Genomic DNA, 25,783 nt, shown 5'->3' with positions numbered 1-25,783 from the left:
GTGGATTTGGTGCCTCACTATGCGCTTCCGCCTTCCGAAGCAGCCAATGAGTACGCAGCAGTTCGCATCCAGGAGGAAAAACTATAAATCCCAGAAGTCAATGCGCCGGGAGTAAGGACTCAAGCGCCAATCAAGACTGATGGGCCCCGCCCCTAGAAGAGGAACTTCATTTCCCAGGCGGCCCCGGGCTCTTCGATTTTTTTCTTCCCTCGCGCTGGCATTTTCCTTCCGCCCCCTTCCAGCGAGCCTCGCGCCAAGTCGGAACGCGCGCGCGCGCGGCACGTAGCGCGCGAGTGACGCATAATATGTGGGCCGCTCTGGAGCTGTGGTCGCGCTGTGTGTGAGTGAGGGAGAGTGAGTGCGGGACCTGAGGCGGTGTGTGTGAACTGTGGCCGCTGGCGGGGTCAGGGGGGAGCGGCGGAGCCGCCCGGGAAGGTGAGTGGGGGAAGGAGGGAGACGGATCTCTGGGAGGGCCGAGAGGAGACAAGGCGCGTGGTCAAGGCGGGAGGGAGAGTGGGCGCCGGGCTGGGGGAGGGGCGGCACCTGCCTGGGCCGCCGGCGAGGAGGGGGCGGGCCGGGCCGCCGGGGAGGCTGGGTCTGGGGCCTGACAGGACTTTTCCTTCTTCAGATTCTTGGCTCGGGGGCGGGGCCTCCACGTTCTTCTCTCAGTCCGCAAAAGAAGCTTCCCGAGAGTAACTCTTCCGCCCGGAGTGGGGGGCAGGGGTGTGCTTGCCCCTGCCTGGAGGAGGGGTGCCTCCCCTTCCCCTCGTTAACCTTTTTCTTCTTAGTCTTCCCATTTTCCGTTCCGTACGGGCTGGGGGGCTCCATCTTCCTTGCCGTACGGCGGCCCCCTTCCCTGGCTGTGTCTCCGCCTCCAGCTCCAGTCACCTGGGCGGGCTCTCCCCTCCCTCGGCCTCGTGCCACCTCCCTTTGCACCCGCCCGGCTCTCTGACCGGGCGAGGGGGGCGGAGCTTTCCGGGCACTCCTCCCACCCCTATGGTGGAGGGGAGGGATGGAGGGAGAGGTGTGTAGGTCCTACTGCGGGGAACCAAACCTCGGAGTGCCCGCCTAGCTTCCCGGGAGCCTATTTCCGGGGGTTATAGTCGTTTTCAACTAGGGTGACAGGCATTTGCTCAACTCTTCTCTTCCTAGACGGTTTCCGTCTCACTTCCTCTTACTGTAGTGCTAGCTCTTGGGTTTCGAATTTGAAGAATAATTTTGGAGTGTGGGTAATGGTTCTTTTTGAGTCCCAAATGAATCGTCTTTGTCCATGTCCCATTGGCCTTAGTTTTTCTTTACTCAGTCTTTTCAGCGAAGCCTTTTAATTAGTATACACGTTTAATTATTAGCATCATCTTCCTGTTCTAAACGCTTTGTTAATGTACAGAGCGAGGAGTTCATTGGCAATGTCCTGTAATTTTCTTTTTCCGGTGTACTGAACTTTACCTTTAAGGTTTATAAAAGCTTGTATATTAAGACTCTTTAGGAATTGATTTCGTATTTTTTTTCTTGATGCTGTCAAGATTTTTGTACATAGCAGTATTATCTATTTGAGTGGTGATACATTTTTGGATGTTGAGATAATACAGAAATTGGGGAATATAAAGGACGTAATTTTATGCTCAAAATCCCTTGAGTAGTTGCTGAGTGCAGTGTTCTGTTGTACAGTTAAATTTAGTAGAGGAAGAAACTGGTAGAATGAACCACAAGATAGTTTGGAGTGAATGAAGTTGGGTTTATTATCAATTTCCTTATGTTAATTTTGTCATTGTTATGGACGCCGAATAGAAAATTGTTATATGTGATCTTGTCATTCTTATTATTGGGTAAATTTTACTTGAATCTTCAAACTTTATTTAAAAAATAAGAATGCTTTGAGACATTTGTTTCACGATTTTAGCCTTACAAGATCTGTCCTTAACATGGACTTTATTTTAGGCTTTGGTATAGTTTCTGCCAGGTAGGCCATTAAGTATTGTGTATTTGGGGAGGACAGATTTTATGATTTAAAAAATTACAAAAGGTTACAAAATAGTGGAAAAATGGTAGAGCTAGGTTAACAACCTATACTGAAAAATGTTTTTCCTTTCATTATCTCTCAGAAAATTTGTTACCTTCACAAAAGTAGTAGATATTATCTGGTGCTTGTGTGTTTTTCCAGAGATCTTTTATTCCAGGGTAAGGTGCGTGTACATGAGTGTGTACACACACACACACTGTGCTTTTCTCATTTGACACATACTTAAGAGTTGGTTCAAATTAGTAAAGGAAATGCTTATTTTTTTCAACTTAAAAAAAATTTTTTTTAATGTTTATTCATTTTTGAGAGAGACAGAGGCAGAATGCGAGTGGGTTAGGGGCAGAGAGAGAGGGAGACACAGAAGCAGAAGCAGGCTCCAGGCTTTGAGCTGTCAGCACAGAGCCCGATGCGGGGCTCGAACTCACGAGCTGTAAGATCATGACCTGAGCCGAAGTTGGACGCTCAACCGACTGAGCCACCCAGGCGCCCCTTTTTTTCAACTTTTATGGAAAATTTTAAACGATTGTTTATCCATTCCAATTCAATGATTGTTAATATCTTGTTATATTTTCTCTATAGGTGTGGTGTATATTTCTTATTTTGTGGAACCATTTGGAAGTTAGTTGCAGACACATCATCTCTAAATACTTTAGCAGGCAACCTTTAGGTTTAGGACATTCCGCATATTTTTTGTGGGCCTTTATTTCATTGCATGGACAGTATTACCATTTAGCCTTCAGAACAACCACTTCCACTTCACAGATAAGGACGTTGATATTTGGAGAAGTTAAATAACTTGACCCAAGATCTCACGGGTATATTTGCAGAGTTGGCATATGAATGCTTGAAATCCTTTTCTACCAAAGTACCAATTGATTGGTCGTTGGGACTTCTCTGAGCCCCTTTTATTATCTGTAAAAAAAAAAAAAAAAAAAAAAGGGTAGGGTTGTTGTGAAAATTCAGAATAACATTAGGAATTAGCCAAATGTCTGTCCCATATTAATATTCAGTAATTGGTAGCTATTGTGTCACTATTGGATAGGCCATAAATTCTGTGTACCACTTAAAGAGCTCACTTTAAAACGTGGTGAAGGGGCGCCTGGGTGGCGCAGTCGGTTAAGCATCGACTTCAGCCAGGTCACGATCTCGCGGTCCGTGAGTTCGAGCCCCGCGTCAGGCTCTGGGCTGATGGCTCAGAGCCTGGAGCCTGTTTCCGGTTCTGTGTCTCCCTCTCTCTCTGCCCCTCCCCCGTTCATGCTCTGTCTCTCTCTGTCCCAAAAATAAATAAACGTTGAAAAAAAAATTAAAAAAAAAAAAAAAACGTGGTGAATTGAGTAATGTACCTTCACTGTCCTGTGCATAACAAGATGACTGCACCTTTAACATTTTATGTTAATGGTCTTTCATTGATAATAAAGTAAATTATCATTGATATTTTCAAAAATTATTTTTAATGCTTATTTATTTTTGAGAGGTGGGGGAAGGGCAGAGATAGGGAGACACAGAATCCAAAGTAGATCTCAGGCTGTCAGCACAGAACCCTATGTGGGGCTCGAACTCACCCAACTGTGAGATCATGGCTTGAGCCAAAGTTGGGCACACAATCAACTGAGCCACCTAGGCACCCCAATATTAATTTAGTCAATTACAAGTTTAAGTTTTGCCTGGGCAAGTGAAAGTTATTCCCCAAATTACAGTTATTCATAAACATAATTAAATGGAAGTTTTGAAAACGATGCCAAAAGAATGTATGTGTTTCTAAATTGAACTCTAAAATTTTAGTATTTCAGTGCCCTTGATTGTACCTTTTTCTTCTTAAACTTTTTATTTTTTAAAAAAATTTTAAATGTTTATTTATTTTTGAAGAAGCGACAGAGTGTGAGTGGAGGAGGGGTAGAAAGGGAGACACAATCCTAAGCAGGCTCCAGGCTCCGAGCTGTCAGCACAGTGCCTGATGTGGGGCTCCAACTCGCGAGCTGTGAGATCATGACCTGAGCTGAAGTTGGACCCCCAACTGACGGAGCCACCCAGGCCCCCCATTAGTTTTATTTTTTTTTTTTAAATGTTTATTTATTTTTAAGAGAGGAGATTGAGTGTGAGGCAGGGAAGGGCAGAGAGGGAGGAAGACAGAGGATCTGAAGTGGGGTTCTGTGTTGAGAGTAGACAGCCTGATGTGGGGCTCGAACTCTTGAACCACAAGATCATGACCTAAGCCGAAGCCAGAGGCTTAACGACTGAGCCACCCAGGTGCCCCTTGAGTTAACCTTTATTAAACATAATATTTTCCTTAAACTTTGCCTTTATATGTTCTATGTTGATCTCTTAAGTTATCCAAGAGGCATTTCCTCCTGATTTTTTTCCCACTTAAAAAAACATGTGGTCAAATTCACATACCATAAATTGACCACTGACCATTTTATAGCGTTCAATTCAGTGGTATTTAGTAGACTAACAATGTTGTGCAACCATTACAATGTCTTTTAGTTTCAAGATGTTTTCATCACCCCATTTCCATTAGACAGTACTCCATATGTTCCCCCAATCCCAAGCCCCTGGCAACCAGTAGGCAAGTTTCTGATAAATTTACCTATTCTGGATGTTTTGTGTAAATAGAATCATAAAATATATAACCTTTTGTGTCTGGCTTCTTTCACTTAGTGTATTTTCAATTTTTTTTTTTAAAGTTTTACTTATTTATTTGGAAGGAGGATGGAGAGAGAGAGCGAGAAATCCCCAAATCCCAAACAGGCTCCACACCATCAGCGTGGAGCCTGACGCAGGGCTCGATCACATGAACTGTGAGATCATAACCTGAACTGAAATCAAGAGTTGGATGCTTAACCCACTGAGCCACTCAGGTGCCCTGAATATTTTCAGTTTTCTTTCACAGCTCTAACATATATCAGTACTTCATTTCTTTCTGTGGCTGAGTAATATTGCATTGTATAAATGTAACCACATTGTGTTTATCCACTCATTTTTCGATAAACATCTTTTGGCTATTGTTTCCACCTTTTGGCTGTTGTGAATATGCTAACTTTGAACATTTGTGTACAAATACTTCTTTGAGTATCTTTTTCAGTTCTTTTGTGCATATAACCTTAGTGTGGAATTTCTGGGTCATATGGTAATTCTGTGTTGAACTTTTTAAAAAGTTTTTGAGGAGGCACCAAACTTTTCCATAGTTGTTATGCCATTTTATGTTACCACCAACAGTGTGCTTTCCATTTTCTCCACATCCATGCCAATGATCATTATTTTCTTCTTTTTAATGTTTATTTTGATAGAGAGCATCTGTGTGTGAGTGGGAGGGGTAGAGAGAGAGAGAATCTCAAGCAGCTGACAGCACAGAGCCTAATGTGGGGCTCGATCACATGAACTGGGAGAATAATGACCTGTGTCGAAATCAAGAGTTGGACACTTATCTGACTGAACCACCCAGGCACCCTTATGATCATTATGTTCTGATTTTTTGATTCTAGTCATTTTAGTTGATGTAAGTGGTATCTTATTGTGGTTTTGATATTCATTTCTTTGATGAATATAGATCATCTTATGATATAGAGCATCTTTTGGAGAAGTGCCCATTCAGGTTCTCTGCCCTTTTTTTAAGTCAGGTTTTTGTTGTTGATGTTGTTGAATTGTTTTTTATATATCCTGGATACTAGATCCTTATCAGATACGATTTGCAAATATTTTCTCCCATTTCATGGATTGTGTTTTCATTTTTCTTGATAACGTCACTTGATGCACAAAAGTTTTAAACATTGAAGTCCAGTTTATGTGTTTGTTCTTTTGTTGCTTATGCTTTTGGTGTCATAAATAAAAATCCTTTGCCAATTTCAGGGCCATGAAGATTTACCCTTATGTGTGCCTCTAAGAGTTTTATAGTTTAAGTTTCCACATTTAAGTCTTTGATCCATTTTGAGTTAATTATTGTATGTGGTATGAGTCAAGGCCTCAGCCTCATTCTTTTGTATGTGGATATCCAGTTGTTTCAGCACCATTAGTCTTTCTAATAATGATCTATTGGTCTTTCAATAAATTCTTTCCCTATTGAATGGTCTGGCATACTTGTTGAAAATTAGTTGATTATAAATGTGAATTTTTATTTCTGGACTCTTGGTTCTGTTGCATTGGTGTATATGTCTATCTTAATGCCAGTACCACACTATTTTGATCACTGTAGCTTTGTAGTAAGTTTTGAAATAAGTGTGGGGGGTGTCTGGGTGGCTCAGTTGGTTCAGCATCTGATTCTTGATTTCGGCTCAGGTCATGATCCCAGGGTTGTGGGATCGAGCCCTTCATTGGGCTCTGTGCTGAGCATGGAGCCTGCTTAGGATTCTCTCTCTCTCTCTCTCTCTCTCTCGCTCTCGCTCTCGCTCTCTCTCAGATTACAATAAGTAAATGAAATCTGAAGTGTGAATCCTCCAATTTTGTTCTTTTAAAGATAGTTTTAGTTATCAGTGTTTCCATTTTTGCAAAAAAATGTCATTAGGATTTTGATGTGGATTGCACTGACTATTGACCATTTCGGAGAGTATTGCTTTCTTAACAGTATTAAATCTTCTAATAACGTGAACATAAGGTGTCTTTTCATGTATTTAAGTCTTCTCTAATTTATTCCAGCAATATGTTGTAGTTTTCAGTGTATAAATCTTGTGCTTTTTGGAGTTAAACTTACTCCTTAATATTTTGTTATTTTTGGTACTATTATAAATGAAACTTAAAAAATGTTTATTCATTTTTGAGAGAAAGAAAGCAAGTGGGGGAGGGCAGAGAGAGTGGGACAGAGGATCCCAAAGTGGGCTCCATGCTAACAGCAGAGAGCCCGATGTGGGGCTCTAACTCATGAGTCACAAGATCATGACCTGAGCTGAAATCAGATGCTTAACTCACTGAGCCACCCAGGTGCCCCAAGAGGGAATTTGGCTTGATTCCATGACTCTGGGATCATGACCTGACTGAAATGACTGAAATGAAGTGTCAGATGCTCAGCTGAGTCAACCTAGGCGCCCCAAAATTATTTTCTAAATTTCATATTTGGGTTGTTTGTTGCTGGGATGTAGCAGTACAACTGATTCTTTGTGTTGATCTTGTACTCAGTAACTTTCCTAAAATTTGTTAATTAGCGTTTTTTTTGTGAATTCTCTAGGATTTTCTATATATAGATTATGTTACCTGTGAGTAAGGATAGTTTTACTTCTTTTCCAACTTGGATGCTTTTTCTTTCTTTTTCTTGTTTAACTGCTCTGGCTAGAACTCCAGTACAGTGTTTAATATAAGTGTTAAAGCAGGCATCCTTGTCTTTTTTTGTGATTTTTAGGGAGAAAGCTTTCATTCTCACTGTTGAGTGTAATGTTACCTGTGGGTTTTTTTTTTTTTTTAAGTTTATTTATTTTGAGGGAGAGTGTGAGTGGGGGAGGGGCAGAGAAAGAGAGGGAGAGACCGTGAGAATCTCAAGAATCCCTGTCCACGCAGAGCCAGACATGGAGTTCAAACTCATGAACCATGAGATCATGACCTGAGCTGAAGTCAAGAGTCGAATGCTTAACTGACTGAGCCACCCAGGTGCCCTTCTGTGGGTTTTTTAAATACCCTTTACCATGTTGAGGAAGTTTTTTTCTGTTCCCAGTTTGAATTTGTTTACTTTTTCTTTTTTCACAAAAGGGTAATGGATTTTATCAGATGTTTTTTCTCCGTTAATCAGATAAGCATGCTTTCTTTTTCTTCATCCTATTAATATATTACATTGATTTTTGTATGTTGAACCACTTTTGCATTCCTAGGATAAATCCCACGTGGTCGTGATCTATAATTCTGTTAACGTGTTGCTGTGTTCAGCTTGCTAGTATTTTGTTGAGGGTTTTTGCATCTGTATTGATGAAAGATATTTGTAGTTTTCTTGTGATGGCTTTATATGGTTTTGGCATAAGGGTAATGCTGGCTTCATGGAATAGATTAGCAAGTGTCCTTTCTCTTCTATGTTGTGAAAGGATTTGAGGATTGATGTTAATTTTCTTTGAATGTTTATTAGAGTTCACCAGGAAAGCCATCTTTTTCTTAACACTTTTGGGATGTGTCTTAAGAGATTAATTTTGCTGTTACTGCTTTGCCCAGTTTCTAGATCTTCATCATAAAATTTTACTGTCTAAAAAACTTGACTTAAATTATTGTGCCCCCCCCCCAACTCCTAGTGCTAGTATTCCTCAAGATTGTGAAGGTCCTGAAAAAACAAGAAACAACTCAAAAACTCTTGTAGACCAGAGTACACTAGGGAGACATGACAACTAAGTGCCACATGGTATCCTGGATGAGATCTTGGAACAGAAAAAGGACATGGATGGAAAACCTGGTGAAATCTGAATTAAGTTGAGTTTATTTAATGATAAAGTATCAATGTTGGGTCTTTCTTTCTTTCTTTCTTTCTTTCTTTCTTTCTTTCTTTCTTTCTCTTTCTTTTCTTTCCCTTCCTTCCTTCCTTCCTTCCTTCCTTCCTTCCTTCCTTCCTTCCTTCCTTCCTTCCAGCACGAACCAGGGAGAGGAAGAGAGAGAATCTTAAGCAGTCGCCATGCTTAGTGTGGAGCCCAAAGTGGGGCTTAATACCACAACCTGGGATCATGACCTGAGCTGAAATCAAGAGTCAGATGCTCAACCAGCTGAACCACCAGGTGCCCCTCACACTTATTTCAAAACTTACTACAAAGCTACAGTGATTAAAACACTGTGCTACTGGCATTAAGATACATATGCCAATGCATAGAACTGAGAGTCCCTGATGCTTAACCAGTTGAACCACACACGTGCCCCTCAATGTTGGGTTTCTTAATTTTGATATTGTGCTGCTATAAACTATTATGGTGCATTAGGGGAAACTGAACTGGATGAGGGGTATATTTGAATTCTCTCTACTACCTTTGCAATTTTTTTATAAATCTAAAATCATTCCAAATACAGTTATTTTAAAAAATGCATAGTCCATGGTGACTGAAAAATACAACCTGGGTTTTCTCAAGTTAAAATCAGAGGTCTGTATTAGTCACACCTGCAGTATTTCCTTTTTTGTGACTCTGGCTAGAGAGGCTAAAAATGTGGATTCTTGGGGCTTCCTGGGTGGCTCAGGCAGTTAAGCTTCTGACTTGAACTCAGGTCATGATCTCATGGTTTGTGAGATCAAGTCCCGTTTTGGGCTCTGTGCTCACAGCCTGGAGCCTGCTTGGGATTCTCTCTCTCCCTTCCTCTGCCCCTCATCTGTTCACGCTCTCTCTCAAGAAAAAATAAAAAAGTTAAAACAATAAAAATGTGGATTCTTCTCTCCAGAAAAGAAGACTTTAAAAAATTTTTATTTGGAAATAGTCTCCTTTGGTGACATGAATCACAATGTACTGTTAGAAGTGCCTCTACTTTATTAAAACACGAATATTTACATTTTATTTTATTTTTAAAGTTTTTTTTTTTTTTAATTTATTTAAGTAATCTCTGCACCCAACGTGGGGCTTGAACTCATGACCCTGAAATCAAGATGCGCATGCTCCTCTGACTGAGCAAGCCAGGTGCTCCACAAATATTTACATTCTAGACATTTGGTGGTATTTTTCACATGTATTTCCTTTGGTCTTATGGTAGATATCTTTAGAAGAGTTAATAATTCTAGATCAGATAGTAATCCCTTTCTAGTGTTAAAGTGTTGTTTTTTTTTTATTTATTTTTTTTAACGTTTATTTATTTTTGAGACAGAGAGAGCATGAACGGGGGAGGGTCAGAGAGAGGGAGACACAGAATCTGAAACAGGCTCCAGGCTCCGAGCTGTCAGCACAGAGCCCGACGCGGGGCTTGAACTCACTGACTGTGAGATCATGACCGGAGCCGAAGTCGGCCGTTAACCGACTGAGCCACCCAGGCACCCCAGTGTTAAAGTGGGTTTTTTTTTTTATTTATTTATTTATTTTTTTTTAATTTTTTTTTTTTTTCAACGTTTATTTATTTTGGGGACAGAGAGAGACAGAGCATGAACGGGGGAGGGGCAGAGAGAGAGGGAGACACAGAATCGGAAACAGGCTCCAGGCTCTGAGCCATCAGCCCAGAGCCCGACGCGGGGCTCGAACTCACGGACCGTGAGATTGTGACCTGGCTGAAGTCGGACGCTTAACCGACTGCGCCACCCAGGCGCCCCTTTTTTTAATTTTTTTTTTTTTCAACGTAAAGTGTTTTTATGAGTGGTTGCTATTTCTGTGAAAACAAATTTTGCAGGGAAAGTCTGACATTTTGATCTTAAGACTACTTTGGCAAAGAAGTTGGTCTGTAAGCCATCTAAACCTTTGAGTCTCATTTATCCCTTTTGGAGCCCCTTATAAATAAACTTCTCTTCCTCATGTGGATGTCTCATGGCATCTCCTTCAAAGCTTGTCTCAGCTCCCTGTCCCTCTGTATCCGTGGACTGACCACTCAACCTAGCAACTTCTCTGCTTCTTTCCATCCTCTCATGCTCTTCCTAGGAAATCAGCTGTGAGAGAGGTTAGGAAGCCTGAAGGATAAATGGGTTTATAATGCTCCTCAACTTTCATGTTGGTAATGATCCACTTTAGTTCTTGTCCTTTTGTTAAGAATTGACACGAATATATTGTTTATCTTTCATAGAACTTTCCCCCAAAGATTTACGAGAGCAAAATATTTTGGGGAGTGGTTTTTGCTACATTTTCTATTAAAAAAAAAAAAAAAGCTTCAGGGACCCTGGGTGGGTGGCTTAGTCGGTTAAGTGTCTGACTCTTGATTTCAGCTCAGGTCATGATCTCATGGTTCATGAGATTGAGCCCTGCATTGGGCTCTGTGCTGATAGTATGGAGTTTGCTTGGGATATTCTCTCTCTCTCTCTCTCTCTCTCTCTCTCTCTCTCTCTGTGTGTGTGTGTGTGTGTGTGTTTGTGTGATCTTCCTCTGCTTGTGCACACATGCTCTATCTCTCGTTCTCTCTCAAAATATGTAGCTTCAGAATTTTGGTCCTCAGAGATCTAAGTCAAGGGAGTTTTCTATGTGTGGTATGTAGACATATGCATTTTTGAGGAGAGAAAGGGATCCCAGCTTTTTGTCTGATTCTCAAAAGGGGTTCCTGATCCTAGAAAGGTAAGAATCACAGTTTTCATCCAGTTTGTCTCATTTGACAGTTAAGCAAACCGAAGTTGGGAGGGGGTGAGAGGACTTGAAGAGTATTCTGGCTCCCAGTGCTGGGTTTCCCACTGTACCACAAATGAAATTATCTGAGGGGGGGTCTCAGAGTTAAGTTTTTGTTGCTTGCTCATGCCTTTTCTCCCCCTTTATCACTGTAGGAAGTATGTCCAGTTTATTTGCCTGTGTTCATGTGTTATTTACTTATATTTTTGATTCCTTAGGCCAAGCCATGACTACAGTAGCGGTGCATGTGGACTCCAAAGCTGAGCTCACTACCCTGCTGGAGCAGTGGGAAAAGGAACATGGCAGTGGGCAGGACATGGTACCTATCCTTACCAGGTATAAACAATTATAAATTTTAAAAAATTCATTTAAAAAAAGGGAAAAATTGGAGAGTAGGGGAACATTTTTATCTTGAATGTGAATTCTAAATCCATCTTTATCTCACTACTTCTTGAAGCTCTTACATTTCTTACTTTTCCTTTGAGGCTGTTAGTTCTTAATCTCTTTCTTTAGGTTCTTCTCTTGTCTGTGTTTCAATCCTAGGGTTTTGTTAGTGGTTCTCTTTTCTCTTCACCCTGAATATTCTACCTAGTTTCGTTCCTGTCCATGATTTAAAACATTATTCCTAGGTTCAGTTTAAAATGTCTATTTCTGCTTCAGACTCTTCTTTTTAAAAATTTCAGACCCTTTTCTCAGCTGCTTGGTATACCCATCTTTACCTGGCTATTTGCAGACACCTGAAACATACCATGTCTACAATAGAGCTTATCATATTCATCCTGCCTCCTCCTTCTTTCACTCCCTTTGTACTCCCTGCTTGGTGTACATAGTTTCAAACTAAAAACCTGAAAACCATCTCCCCAGTGTATTCCTCTCTAGTACAATTTAGCCCCCAAGCAGGATTTCTGCTTTTTCTTCTTCCCTATTCCCCCTTACCACTTTATTCATTAGATACTGATCATGTCTTGATTGGCCTCTTAGGCAGTGTGAATTTTCTCTCCATATCCAGTTTACCCTCCTCCAATACATCCTTCTATTGGCTGAAAGAGTCCTCTTTCTAAACACAAATCTGATTTTTATGTCTTTGATTGTAATTCTTCTCTGACTCCATTTTTCCTACAGAATAAAATATAAACTTTGTAGAGTAGTCTAGGAAGCCATTTATGATTTGGCCCCCGCTTCCCTTTTCTGCCTCATAGTATTAGTCTCTTTCAGTAAGGAATAGTACGGTATTTTCTAATGTCTGTGTTCCTTTGGCCTGAAATGCCTTTCTTTGGTATGTCTGTCTGCCTGACAAAGAATCAGTTTTGAGAATCATGTCTGTAAAACCTTCTCTGACTTTGACATTCCCAGGTAAGTTTGGGCACTCCTTTTTTTCTTTTTTAATACTTCTGTCGTTCATATATATGTATATGTATGTGTGTATATGCACATATACACACACACATAAAATGTGGTATAATTCCCCTCATTTTAACTCTAATCACATTGTACTATAATTCTTTTTTTTTTTTCATGTGTCACTTTACTAAATTGTAAGTTTTTTAAAGACAGGTACTACACCTTTTTTATTGGTGTCTTCTTGGACAATGACATGTGCATGCCTGGTACATAGTAACTATGTGGGACATAATTTTACTAAATGATTGTATTAAATAGGAGAATGAAAAATAAAGGCTGGAGAGGGATGCCCATGGTTTTTCTAAAGAGGAGGTCACTGGAACATGGGGATCTTTAACATCTAATCTTTGATACAGCAGAGAAAAAAGCCTTTTGTTTATGCAATGATGTATTCTACAGGAATAAAGAGAACTATGATCTTTTGAAAGTTTAAATAGGGATAAATGCTTTGTTGCTGTTGATACATGGGGAACATGTGAAAAGTGCAGTTTATTTTTTTTTTTAGGAACAGGATTATTGCTGACGGGTGGAAAGTGGATTTTAATTTGTAGAGGCATTGGAGATTAAGAACTACTGATCACAAGATACTTGAAATGCAGCCACAGTGAATTAAAGAGTCTAAGTATTGTGCAGTTAAAATATGAACTATTGCTGTAACTAAAAGAAGAGAGTCATAAATAGGGATAACAATGTTAGTGGTAGTTTCACCTAATTGGAAAAAGTATTTATTGAGTACATATACCAAAGATACTCAATGTTTTATTTTGAAGAATATTTCACATTCATGATCATATTTGACCCTCCACTTAGTCACTGTGCTGTGATATTCAGTAGTGCAAAGCCTAGAGGGGCTCTGTCTTCAAGGAGATCACCATCTGGGGGGCAACTAGCAGATACAAAACAATGAGTAGTAGTACAAATTAATATCTAATGAGGTGTTAAATTGGGCAGTATGGTTCCTTAATATTGCAATGGTTATGAGTATGGAAAGAATGTTAATGAGTCAGTTTCTTTTATTCACTCAGCAAATATTTGAGGACCTTTTGTGTGTTGCAACTATCAGATACTTCCCTGAACCTCAGTTTCCTCATTTGTCACTAAAAGTATCAATGAGAGCTGCATTGTTAAATGGCACCCTTCTTTGGAGCTACTTGCAAAAGACAGCCAGACAGTGGAGACCTAAGCTTAGAATTTTAGGTTTTAACTCCTAATTCCTGTGGTAAAGGTTTTTTGGAATAGGGAATTGAAAGATGGTGGATATAGCTTGATGAGAAGCAGAGAAAGAAGGTTTTCTAGGAAAAGTGAAAAATGTGACTAAAGCATCGAGGGGAGAATGAACTGGGGCATTTTTTTTTTTTAATTTTTATTTATTTATTTATTTTTCCAATATATGAAGTTTATTGTCAAATTGGTTTCCATACAACAACAGTGCTCATCCCAAAAGGTGTGGGGCATGTTTTTGTGGCAGTGAGGAAAGGGCCCTCTACCATAGTGAAGGGCGAATATAAGGTAGGAGTGGAAAATAAAGTTACATGGAGCAAGATCTTTAAGGATATTCAACGTTAGACAGGTTTAAGAGCTAGTAGGATGTGTTAAAAGTCCAGTATTTTTGAAATGGGCAATTCCCGTCATCCAAATTGTGGGTGTGGTAGTTCACTGGATATTTCCTGAAGTTCTTTCACATGTCTGTGGTCTCTTCTTTACCCCCACCTCAACTGACTGCATGTTTTGGGTGTTTTGGTATATTCCATGAACAGCAAATGAATTTCAGGCTTGCCTATTCTTTTATTTGCCACAACTTTCACTACTTTTTTGGCAGTTTTCCTAAGAAAAATATGTTTTTTTATCTTAGACTTTCTATTTACTATTTGTTTTTTTATTTATTGTAGTCAAATCTTTGACTTGATTCTGTGAAAAGAGACTGGAATTGGGCCAAGCTATGTGAGCGTTACCCAAGTTCTACGGTTTGTTTTTTCATACTATTGAGACATGTACTGTACAGTACTCTGCTTGATGGATTCTTTACTTGCAAAACTATCATCTATATCACATTAAAGAACTTGAGTACTACCTCCATAAGACTCCTTCCTGCCCTATCCCAGTCAAATCTACCTTAAATTGTTTTTCTGTTTGTTTTTTTTCGATTCTCAGTTTTCATTGTAACCACACTTAACTAGCTCTCACATGCAAGGTTTGTTCAAAGCAGAGTACATATATTACCTTAAACCTCAAGGAAACTCTCTAAGGTAGGGACTATTCCCCTCATCTTACGGATGAGGCACAGAAAGGTTAAATAACTTGATCAAAGTCACACACAGTGGAAGAGGTATGATTTGAACCTTAGCCATCTGGCTCCAGAATCCATGTTTTTAATTTCTGTGCTGTATTGCTTAGTTTCAGCTGAAGATACTAGTAGATCTTATGGTATGTAATTCTAAACATTTTATGTCACACCCCTTTGTGGCAAAGATAATTCTCAGAGTTTAAAGGGAAGGGTAGAAAAAGTAGAAATACTTTCGAGACTTACTGGGGAAAAATATACCAGAAAGGGCAAGAGTTTTTGTAGGTTGCTTAACTTTTAAGACTAGGAAGTATGGTTTTGTAGACATAAAGCATATAGGAGAGTTTGAGTTAGGACAGAGCATGACAGATACTGGAGAGTGTGAAAACCTTGTATTTGATTGTTGTTACAGTAGGTTAAAATATCAGTCTTAGGGTATTCAAAATGTGATTTTTCTTATTTCAAAAAGAAGGCATGAATAAAAAAAGACTATTGATACATGTAACAAATAACGTGGATCACTCAAAATATGCTGAGCTAAAGAAGCCAGTCATAAAAATAGTGTAAACAATTCCATTTATATTAAATTCTAGTACAGGCAAAACTAATCTGTGATGATAGAAAGCAGATGAGTGATTGCTTGGGATATGGGTGGGAGCTTAGGAGTGGGGGTGGGGGGAAAATGTCACAGGCTGAAGTAAAAGCACTTAGGGCCCTGAAACAATTGTGAACTCTCTGAAGAGCAGAGAAGACCATGTGACTGAAGCTTATTAAACTGGAATGGAGAGTAGAAGTCAGAGATGCCAACAGAGGCTGTGTTAGTATAAGCCATGGTCATACTTGGATTTAATTGAGGTTATTGTGGTAAGTTGCTGGAAGTTGGAGAATGAATTGCCAAACATTGAAGCAAGAAGTTTGGAGAAAAGGCTGTTGCAGGTGGTTCAAGCATTTGATGATGGTGTTCTGGGCAGGGATAGGAATGGTCAAGATTTAAAGAAATGATTGAGGGTCGCTGGGTGGCTCAGTTGGTTAAGTGCCTGACTCTTGATTTTGGCTCAGGTCATGATCTCATGGTTCTTGAGTTTGAGCTCTGTGTCAGGCTCCATGCTGACAGCGTGGAACTTACTTGGGATCCTCTCTGCCCCTCCCCTTTTTGCACTCTTTCTGTCTCAAAATAAACAAAACTTAAAAAAAAAAAATGAAGTCAGGAGATACCTGTGTAGGTAGTGCCAAAAAGAATTGTTGTGGGAGTGAGGAGAAAGGGAAGGTTTTAACGATGACTCCTAGGTTTTTGGCTCCTTGAGGGGATGGTAGTCCAATTTTTTGAGACAGGCAAGTGGAGAGAAGAATGAATTTGGGAGTGGACATTGTTTTATTTAGATCTGTGTTCATTAGGAAAATATCTTTTTTCTCACTTTTTACTTTTATTTTACACTTTGTTGAATTGACTATAGTAGGTGGTGGTACATTTTTTTTTTTTTTTTTTGTATGCTTGTCTAGAGTTGACCCTGTCTTCCCTTTGTGCTAGGATGTCTGAATTGATTGAAAAAGAAACTGAAGAATATCGTAAGGGGGATCCAGACCCATTTGATGACCGACATCCTGGTGAGACCTGTGTTCTCTTAAGCCTGGTTCTAATTTTCTTACAAAAGAAGATAGCTTAATAGGAAAATTGAAATAGCATCTTTCATGCTAAGTTTTAAGACCATCTAATTGTTAAAATATTGCTCAAGGTGAGGTAGTAAGGAAAAATAAGTTTCTAGAAAAACTGAAATTTTTGTAATATTTACATATCAAATAGAGGATAACTAAGGAGCTAAATTATGTAGGTGTACCTTATTGACTCCATTGATAGGATTACTTAGAGGGAAATGTTCTCCCTTTCTGACTTTTAACACAGAAGAGATTATTCTCTGTGCTTTAATTTTTCAAACAAGTTTGAAACAGTTACGAACTTGGATTCTTTGAAGGAATAAAAGGGATAATTACCATTTTACTATGAGGAAATGTAGTTGAATACATTAAGTGCCTTCCTTTTAGTTATGAAACGGATACTTGGAACCTTGAATAATAAATAGAGTTCTTGATGTTTGCTTTAGTATCTCAGCAGCTGAAGTATGCCATTTCATGTTAATTTGGTTTTATTTTGGGCTAATTAGAACCATGACAATCCAGTCTGCTTTGGCATAGAATTTGGTATGATACAGAACTATATGAGACTTGAGACTTTGCCATTTTATGTCTTCTCTAAGAGTACCAGTGGGAAAGCTTAAATCAAACTTTCTCTGTGTGAAGTGAGAAGCAGTCCTTTGTGGAAAAAAGAGATACTGTATGTGTGGAGAGAGATGAGAATGAGTGGGACTTATAAAAATAAGAACATTGTATATATACCTGAATGGTACAGGGTTTATTTCTATTTCCTAGACTTTTGTTCTCAAATATAAGTAAGCTAGGCATTTCAAATTGAGTGTCTAGTTATTTATGTGATGTTACCTGTTGCTCTTGTCCTAGACATCCTCACTTGTGACTTTGGAGGACTATTCACCTATTTAACTCTTACCTTCAGTGAGGCAATCAGAGCATAAGTATAAATGTGAATGTGAGAGAAGAAACTAAGTTAACTTATGGGGTTATGAAAAGAATTAAAAGAGGGATGATCATGCTTAGTGACCTTGGAAAGGCCTTGGAAAGGATGAAATGGTATGAAGAAGGGAGAGACAGAATGATGATTGATACACTTTTCAGGAGAAAATTTTAAAGGCAGTTTTTTCCTCCCTACCTCTTATGTTATTAGGTATAATTTCTATTAATAAAAGTGAGGATGTCAGTTTTGTCATTTATTAAGAGAGAAAGGTAATCTGAGGTCTTCATCTAGTTTTTATGATACCATTCTGTAACTTTTCTTTTTGTGGTTTACCTTGGAATACTGATTATAGCTTGGTAGAAACTTCATAGCAGTGGCTCACATCTTCTCTTTATCCTAAATTGTATTTTGAGTTTGACTAAATTTGCCACTCTAATGATCTTAAAGGAAAATTAAAATAGATGGTATCTGTTTTAAAAACCAATAATTCTACCAATCATTAATTCTTTTACCTGTATTGAGTAGATTCTAGGTTCCTGGCCTTTCTTTCCCCAGGAGCTGAGAAGTTAAGATGGCCAAACTTATCATATCTTTAGAGTTGGTATTACTTAGTGGGATTCCCTTCCTGTGCCTGCCCCCACAACCTGGAATATCATTACAGGTTTGAGGATGCATTTCTGCTACTTTTGGTATATAGTTGAAAAAGAGATTAGATTTGGAGTCTTATCTCCTCCAGGCCACCCATCAAAAGAAGTGCTTCCTACCTAAATCTGGCTGGGAAATCAGGGGTTTTCTTTCTCTTAGGCTCCTTTATGATTCTTTTTTAGACCTTGTGTACTCTTAGTAATGCTGGTCTGGGTCTACTGCACATTTATTTAGTTTGGCATGGCTGTGTAGGCAATGTGCTGGGAGATGGGAAAGTTAGAGAGCAGTGTCTCGAGTTTTTATATTGTCACTTTTAATTTTAGAGAATGTTTCTTATGAAATCTGATTCATCAAAAAAGTTTTTCTTTGTTTCTGTTTATTTTTGCTGGCATTTTAATGGTACTTGTAATAATCCAGGTGCCTTTCCAGAGGTCTGAGTTGCTTGACTGGGATGACTTACTCATTCCTTTGTTTGTTCCTCCCCTCTTCTTTTGGTAGGTCGAGCTGATCCAGAGTGTATGCTGGGCCACTTGCTGAGAATACTCTTCAAGAATGATGATTTCATGAATGCAGTAGGTTTGCTTCTTACTTTTCTCCAGAGATTATCATCAGTGGATGCTATACCTTTATTGTTTGTAAATAGTTTGTTTTCTCTTGAGGTCTTGACAAAGTTGGGAATAGTGTGGGTAGATTTTGTTTGTTTGTTTGTTTGGTATTGGTTCAATAAGCTAAGAGTCGTCATGGATTTCTTTCTTACCAAAGTCCTGGTCGTGGCCAAGGTGTTTTCTCTTTGGTGTGTATTTTCATTGTTTGAATATGGCAAGGACTCCCAAGGCATCTGTACTCATCCTAGGGCAAGATGATTTTGAGTTTGGGAATATAGACGTTTTCTTGAATTTCTGAATAGAAAACTCAGAGTGATGTATGTATGAGGCATGATTCTGCACTGACACTGTGGTGTGTGCATTGGGCATGTGGAGGGAGACAAAGCTACCTTCTCTAACTCAGGGCTGTTGAGAAATAAATGAGGTGGGGGGAATATATATATAGCATTCACAGGGCCTGAGATAGTAATTATTCAGTAAGTTGTAGCTGTTAGGTTTGTTTTTGGAGGCCAAATTGCATGATCCTTGAGAGCATGGGCTTTGGGGTCCATGTTTTGGGTTTAAATGGAACTTCACTGTTCACTGGCAGTTTGATCTTGAGGCAACTTAAGCCTCTCCAAACTTCATTTTCTCCAAGCTTTATTTTCCTAATCTATAAAATAGGGATGATCTTCCCTTTAAAATATTTTTGTAACCTTTGAATGAAATGAGTCATGAAAAGTGCCGTGCTCGCTTCGGCAGCACATATGCTAAAAAAAAAAAAAAAAGTGCTTAGCACAGAACTTGGTACATGAGGGCTCAGTAAGTACTATTATTATTATCTGTACTGTATTAACTATTATTCTCTGTATTGTATTAACTCCAATTTATTTCTTGATCACCAGTGTCTCTTCTCTGCTTCTCTAGAAATGTTGAGCTGTCCTCTAGATATCCCCACTTGGATATTCCCCACAGGAACCTTGAATTCCACCTGTCTAATTGTGTGCTGTATAGTCTGTTTCTCTTGTTCTCTAGCTCAGTAATGATGTCCTTGTCTAGCCAGCTAGACAACTTTATTTTTCCAAGTTCTCTTATTCAGTTAAACTTACAGGTCTTATCATTCCTTTTCATTTAACTTCATAAATCCCTCCATTTCTTTATGTCCTTGTTGCCAGACCTTAGTTTAGCCACTACCATCTCTCTCTTGGTGATCGTAATAACCTCTTAACTGATTTCTCATCTTGTCTTGTTCTCTTCCAACCTATTCTTCACTTTATAGCCCAGAAATTTTTCTAAAATGCAAAAAGTGATCATGGCATCCTCTTACTTATAATCTATTAGTGGTTTCCCATTGGCCTCAAGATGAATTTTAAATTCCTCAGTTTATAAACCCAATCTCTCTGGCTTTTGTTCTTTTAATTTTAAATTCTTGCCCTTTGTCTCGCCTCTCCTCCCCACTCTTCCTTAGCTACTCCTACTTGTCCTTTACGTTCTAGCTTGAAATCCTTCCCCCTCTAAGCCTTTCTCTGATTCCTCTGCAGGGGTTGTGTGACCTCCTACAGACTTCTGTAGCATCGTATACTCATGATACTTGTTTTTCCAACTGTCACTTCTGTTGGATTATGAACCCTTTGATGGTGGCACTACATCTTATTCACTGTTGTATACCCAGCACAGAATACAGTGCCACTTAGTAGTAGAGATTCAATAATATTTGAGTACTAGAAGGAAGTTTTATTAATGCATTTATATATGTTTATAATTTGTATATAATATTAAATGTATTTATAGTAGAAGTACAAAATTCAAGTTTTTCATTAACTATTGTCAAGAATCTGGAGGGGGTTGGTTGTCTTGCCCTGCTTTATCCTTCTGAAAAAGTGTATGTAAGAATAGGGGTTAAAAAAAGAATAGGGAGTGATTTCTTCTGGATACTCTTTTTTGAGAGAGAATGCATGTGCCCAAGTGGGGGAGTGGCAGAGGGTGAGGGAGAGAGAGAGAATCTTAAGCAGGCTCCATACCCAGCTTGGAGCCTGACATGGCCTCCATCTCAGGACCATGAGATCATGACCTGATTTGAAATCAGGAGTCAGATGCTTAACTGACTGACTGAGCCACCCAGGCCCCCCTTCTTGATATTCTTTGAGCTTTAATTTCTGTGGTTGCTGATTTGTTCTTTTGGGAGGATTTGACATTAAAGCTGCAGAAGAAATATATGATCCCATCATGGCTCAGTGGGTTATAATAATTAAGGGTTTAATTAGTAATTGTTAGGTATAATCTTCTTAAGTACCTCTTAGGGAAATGATGGGAATGTATTGAGTTTATTAGACTTCATTAATTTGCCTGGGTTGAATTTCAGATGAAAAGTATTCCTCCGTTTTTTTACAGCTGGTGAATGCATATGTGATGACAAGCCGAGAGCCCCCTTTGAACACTGCAGCTTGCAGACTTCTATTGGACATCATGCCAGGGCTAGAAACTGCTGTTGTCTTTCAAGAAAAGGTACTTACTAAAAAGAAAAGTCATTTTATTTTTAAATTGAATGTTGATCTGTTTGATTTGTCTTTGTTAAGATAATTGTTACACATTTTTATAACAATAATGTTATAGAAATATAAGAAATCAATAAAAATATAAGAGTAATTGTTTTCATGAGTACTTACTGCTTAGGTGCTATAGTATATCTTAAGTCTTAAGACTGTATGTTAAAAAAAATTAAAAATTTTTTTTTTTAATGTTTATTTATTTTTGAGACAGAGAGAGACAGAGCATGAATGGGGGAGGGTCAGAGAGAGAGGGGGACACAGAATCTGAAGCAGGCTCCAGTTTCTGAGCTGTCAGCACAGAGCCCGACGCGGGGCTCGAACTCATGGACCGTGAGATCATGACCTGAGCCGAAGTCGGACGCTTAACCGACTGAGCCACCCAGGCGCCCCCAAAAATTTTTTTTTAATGTTTATTTTGAGAGAGATAGAACACAAGTCCGGGAGGGGCAGAGGGAGAGGGAGACACAGAATCTGTAATAGTCTCCAGACTCTGAGCTGTCAGCAGAGCCTGACGTGGGGCTTGAACCCATGAACCGTGACATCATGACCTGAGCCGAAGCCAGATGCTTAACTGACTGAGCCATCCAGGCGCCCTGGTTAAGATTGTATGTTTTTAGAATGGATTTATGATATTATCCAAACTCTTATTCTTCATGAGTTGTCTTCCTTAGTGAGGAAGGACTTTTCTACTTTGAGGAAACCCATTCTATTCTTGTGTTATTTATTTATTTTTTTTAATTTTTGGGGGGTAGTATTTAATATTTCGTTAATATTTGAAGATCTGTTTTGTGCTGTGTCTTATGGTGGGTGTTGATAATACTTTTGTCAGCAAGATGGAAGATTTCACATAATGTATTTGGGAGGGCACATACAAATAAACTGATAATTTCAAATAAGGATAAGTACTATGAAGACCAGAAAGTGGTAATTTGATAGTGACTGTGATAGTGAGTGTGTGTATATACTTCAAATGTCAAAAATTTGTTGCTCTATTTTTAGAAGTAATACAGATATTTTGTTCTCAGCATTAAGAATTTGCAGTGTGAATTGGGTATGTCACATAATTTTCTTTTTCTCAAAGATATTAATATTTAATGTTCTGAAATAATCTGGAGGTCTTAGTGTAGTTAAATGTAGAAACCAAATGAAAGATCTGGAAATAGATTTTCATTTAACTTTTTTAAAAGTTTATTTTTCTTTTTTTGAGCGAGAGTGTGTGTGCAAGCGGGGAGGGGCAGAGAGAGGGAGAGAGAATCCCGAGTAGGCTCTGTGCTGACAACTCTGACATGGGGCTTGAATTCACAAATGGTGAGATCATGACCTGAGCCAGATCAACAGTTGGACACTTAACTGACTGAGCCACTCAAGTTCCCCATCATTTAACTTTTAAGGAAATTGTTACGCAATTGTATCACGTAAGGTATCTTAGAGAATAGCATTGTAATTAATGTTGTAATTTGCACATTGTATACAGACAAGTTTTAAAAATCTCCAATTAGTTATGATTGTGGGAGACCAAAAACATCTATATACTTGTCAGAAATATTTTAATATGCATTTTTTATTAAATGTTTATTTATTTTGAGAGAGAGAGCATATGCGTGACCAGGGGAGGGGCAGAGAGGAAGAGGGAGAGAGAGAATCCCAAGTAGTCTCCGAGCTGTAAGCACAGAGCCTGAGTGGGGGTGGGGGTGGGGCTCGGGCTCGATCCCACAAACTATGAGATTGACCTGAGCTGAAAGCAAGAGTTGGGCACTTAACCAGCTGAGCCATCCAGCCGCCCCTTAATATGTATTCTTTTGAAAACCAAGATGACAAATGAAGCATTTATACCAGTGTATTTGTATATGCAAGATTTGTAGAAGACTATAGATGATTTTACTGTGCTTTGTAAAAGTGTCCTGGTTGTCATTGTAGGAAAGTCATCTCTGGTTCTTTGTAGTTGCATCATTGTATATTTAGAATGAAGTAAATACCCTTTGGATGTCAGAAACACTGAGGGATTTTTTTGAGTAATAAAATTTGTTTCATAATAACTCATTTCTGGTGAGAGAAGTGAATTATTAAAGCAAAATCATATGTTAGATAGGAAATAACATAGCTTTGAATCCAGTGTCCTAGAGCACAGATTACAAACTTCTTTGAGATTGTGAGGCCTTAATGTTGGATTACATGATGATCTTTATCCTTCAGAAGTATCCTATGCAAATTTTTTGGTGTGAATCAATATTTTACTTTAAAATACAATTATAACTTGTAAATTAATGAGTTAGAGATCATTATTTTTGGAAAGATGGGCTACTGGTGTTTTACAAAGCTCTGGTTCAGACTCTGCTTTACAGCAGTATTTCTTAAACTTTGTGAACTGTAGTAACATGTTTTTACATCGCAACCCAGTACATACAGTAAGTATATGAAAAAGAAGTTTTTTGAACATTATTTACTCTTTGTGTGATATATTCTGATATTTCACTAAATTGATTCTATTTTAGCCACTATTTTTTTTTTTAAAAGTTGCTTATTTGTACTTTCAGAGATAGTGAAATAGCTTTACATTTTATTTACAATTATTTGACTGTAGTTTTCTTCATTATATTAAGCGTGTTACAGAACTGAGCACTTTAATATTATTTATGTAATAGGGTTTTTTTTTTTTTTTAACATTTATTCATTTTTTTGAGAGACAGAGAGACAGCACAAGCAGGGTAGGGGCAGAGAGAGGGGGAGACACAGAATCCGAAGCAGGCTCCAGGCTTCGAGCTGTCAGCACAGAGCCCGATGTGGGGCTCGAACTCATGAAATGCAAGATCATGACCTGAGCCGAAGTTGGATGCTCAACCGACTGAGCCACCCAGGCGCCCTGTTTTTTCTTTTCTTTTAAGAGAGAGCGCATGTGAGGTCGTGTACACATGCAGGCAGGGGAGAGACAGAGGGAGAGGGAAAGAGAATCTTAAACAGGCTCCATGCTCAGTGTGGAGCCCAATGTGGGGCCTGATACCGTGATCCTGGGATCATGACCTGAGCCAAAATCAAGAGTTGAATGTTCAACCCACTGAGCTACCAAGGTGTTCCTGTACTAGGTTTTTCCTATGGTTAAGTTTGTCAGTGTTAGGTCAGGACTTTTAGGGACTTTTTAAAAAAAAATTTTAAATTTTTATTAAAAATTTTTTTTTAATGTTTATTTTTGAGAGAGAGACAACACAAGCAGGGGAGGGGCAGAGAGAGAAGGGGAGACACAGAATCCGAAGCAGGCTTCAGGCTCTGAGCTGTTAGCACAGAGCCTGATGCAGGGCTTGGACCCATGGACCACTAGATCATGACCCGAGCTGAAGTTGGATGATTAATGGACTGAGCCACCCAGGTGCCTCTAGGGACTTATTTTTTAAGTATTGTTTTGATGTTTTTCTCTTTGAGGTTGTCCTTAAATTATTGGAGGTGGGAGGGATAAAATCAGAGAGACTGAGGTCTCAGAAAGTATAATCTGTAAGTGAGTGTTTCTCAGATTTTATATTCTGGAACATTAAGATTCCTCTAAAATGTTAATAGGTGCTTTATGAAAAAAGTGTCTATGAGATCATTTAATAGGTGGATGGCTACCATTTATTAAGTGCTAGCCCTGTGCTAAGCATTTGTTTTGCATCATGTATTAATCGTCACAGCATCCTGTGAGGTAGGAAGAAAACCATGAATATATGACCTTTCAGAAGCTGAGAGGGAAAAAAATGGTTTTAAGAAAGAAGGGAGGAGACCCAGATCTATCCAGGATAACTTGGAAACTTTCCTATTGCATGCACACACAGATTCCAGGTAAATTGCAATAAACTCTTAGAGAAATCCCTAGGTACCAGAGGTAACTGTAAAAACAAAGTGGTAGTTGAGGACAGGAGATAAAACCTTGGCTGAACAGTTGGAACTGGGACCTCGACCCCTGTGTAAAACCAGTACTCCCAAAGGACCTTCAGTGAAACAGTGCAAAAGAGAAGTATCTGCCTACTGCCATGGAAGATGACTGGTTTCTCAGTCTGTGACTCCACTCTGATGGCAGGGGGTGAGGGTGTGGGGTAGGGGTGGATAAATCTCTGAGACACCCTGGGCACAACCTTTATTTTAGTGTATGTTTGAAATTTCTGCCACATGAATAGGAACCCCAAAGTCAAGAAATTAACAAAATAATTGTCCTGAACTAACCATATTCCTTGAGTGTCTGACAAAAGCAAATGTAAAATTACTCTTGGGGGAAGCTCTCATAATCCAGGCTATAATGGATTTCAGAGAACAGCAATTTCCAGGTGAAGTGAGTTCACAAAAACATTACAAAATACACCAGGAAATAATTTTTCAGGATTAGGAATTAACAATAAAAGAGAAGAATCAAATAGAACAGATATCTGAAAGATATTAGGAAGTCCCTTTTAAATGACTGGATGTGTTTTCTTTTTGGATTTTTCATTACTAGTGTATAGAAATGCAACTGATGGGGCACCTGGGTGGCTCATTTGGTTGAGTGTCCGACTTCGGCTCAGGGATCTCATGGCTTGTGGATTCGAGCCCC

General features: G+C 39.0%; 1 protein-coding gene across 7 annotated transcripts in view; it reads left to right on the top strand.

Annotated features, from left to right (window-relative positions):
* Positions 1 to 256: 256 nt before the first annotated feature.
* The window catches only part of DCAF1 (DDB1 and CUL4 associated factor 1), an 81,895-nt gene continuing 56,368 nt past the window's right edge, over positions 257 to 25,783 (top strand). For 3 of the 7 annotated variants that reach the window (XM_030306898.1, XM_030306897.1, XM_030306896.1), the window contains exons 1-5: positions 257 to 435; positions 11,406 to 11,523; positions 16,398 to 16,474; positions 18,597 to 18,670; positions 21,074 to 21,187. In XM_030306898.1, coding sequence (XP_030162758.1) covers positions 11,414 to 11,523; positions 16,398 to 16,474; positions 18,597 to 18,670; positions 21,074 to 21,187 — 375 coding nt within the window. In that variant the 5' untranslated portion in view covers positions 257 to 435; positions 11,406 to 11,413. The remainder of the gene's footprint in view (positions 436 to 11,405; positions 11,524 to 16,397; positions 16,475 to 18,596; positions 18,671 to 21,073; positions 21,188 to 25,783) is intronic. The other 4 variants (XM_030306892.1, XM_030306891.1, XM_030306895.1 and 1 more) reach the window with 3 other exon arrangements.

The sequence above is a fragment of the Lynx canadensis genome, chromosome A2 (genome assembly GCF_007474595.2).
Source record: "Lynx canadensis isolate LIC74 chromosome A2, mLynCan4.pri.v2, whole genome shotgun sequence".
Lineage (NCBI taxonomy): Eukaryota > Metazoa > Chordata > Mammalia > Carnivora > Felidae > Lynx > Lynx canadensis.
The sequence above is the reverse complement of the archived record's forward strand: the minus strand, read 5'-3'. Positions and strand labels throughout refer to the sequence as shown.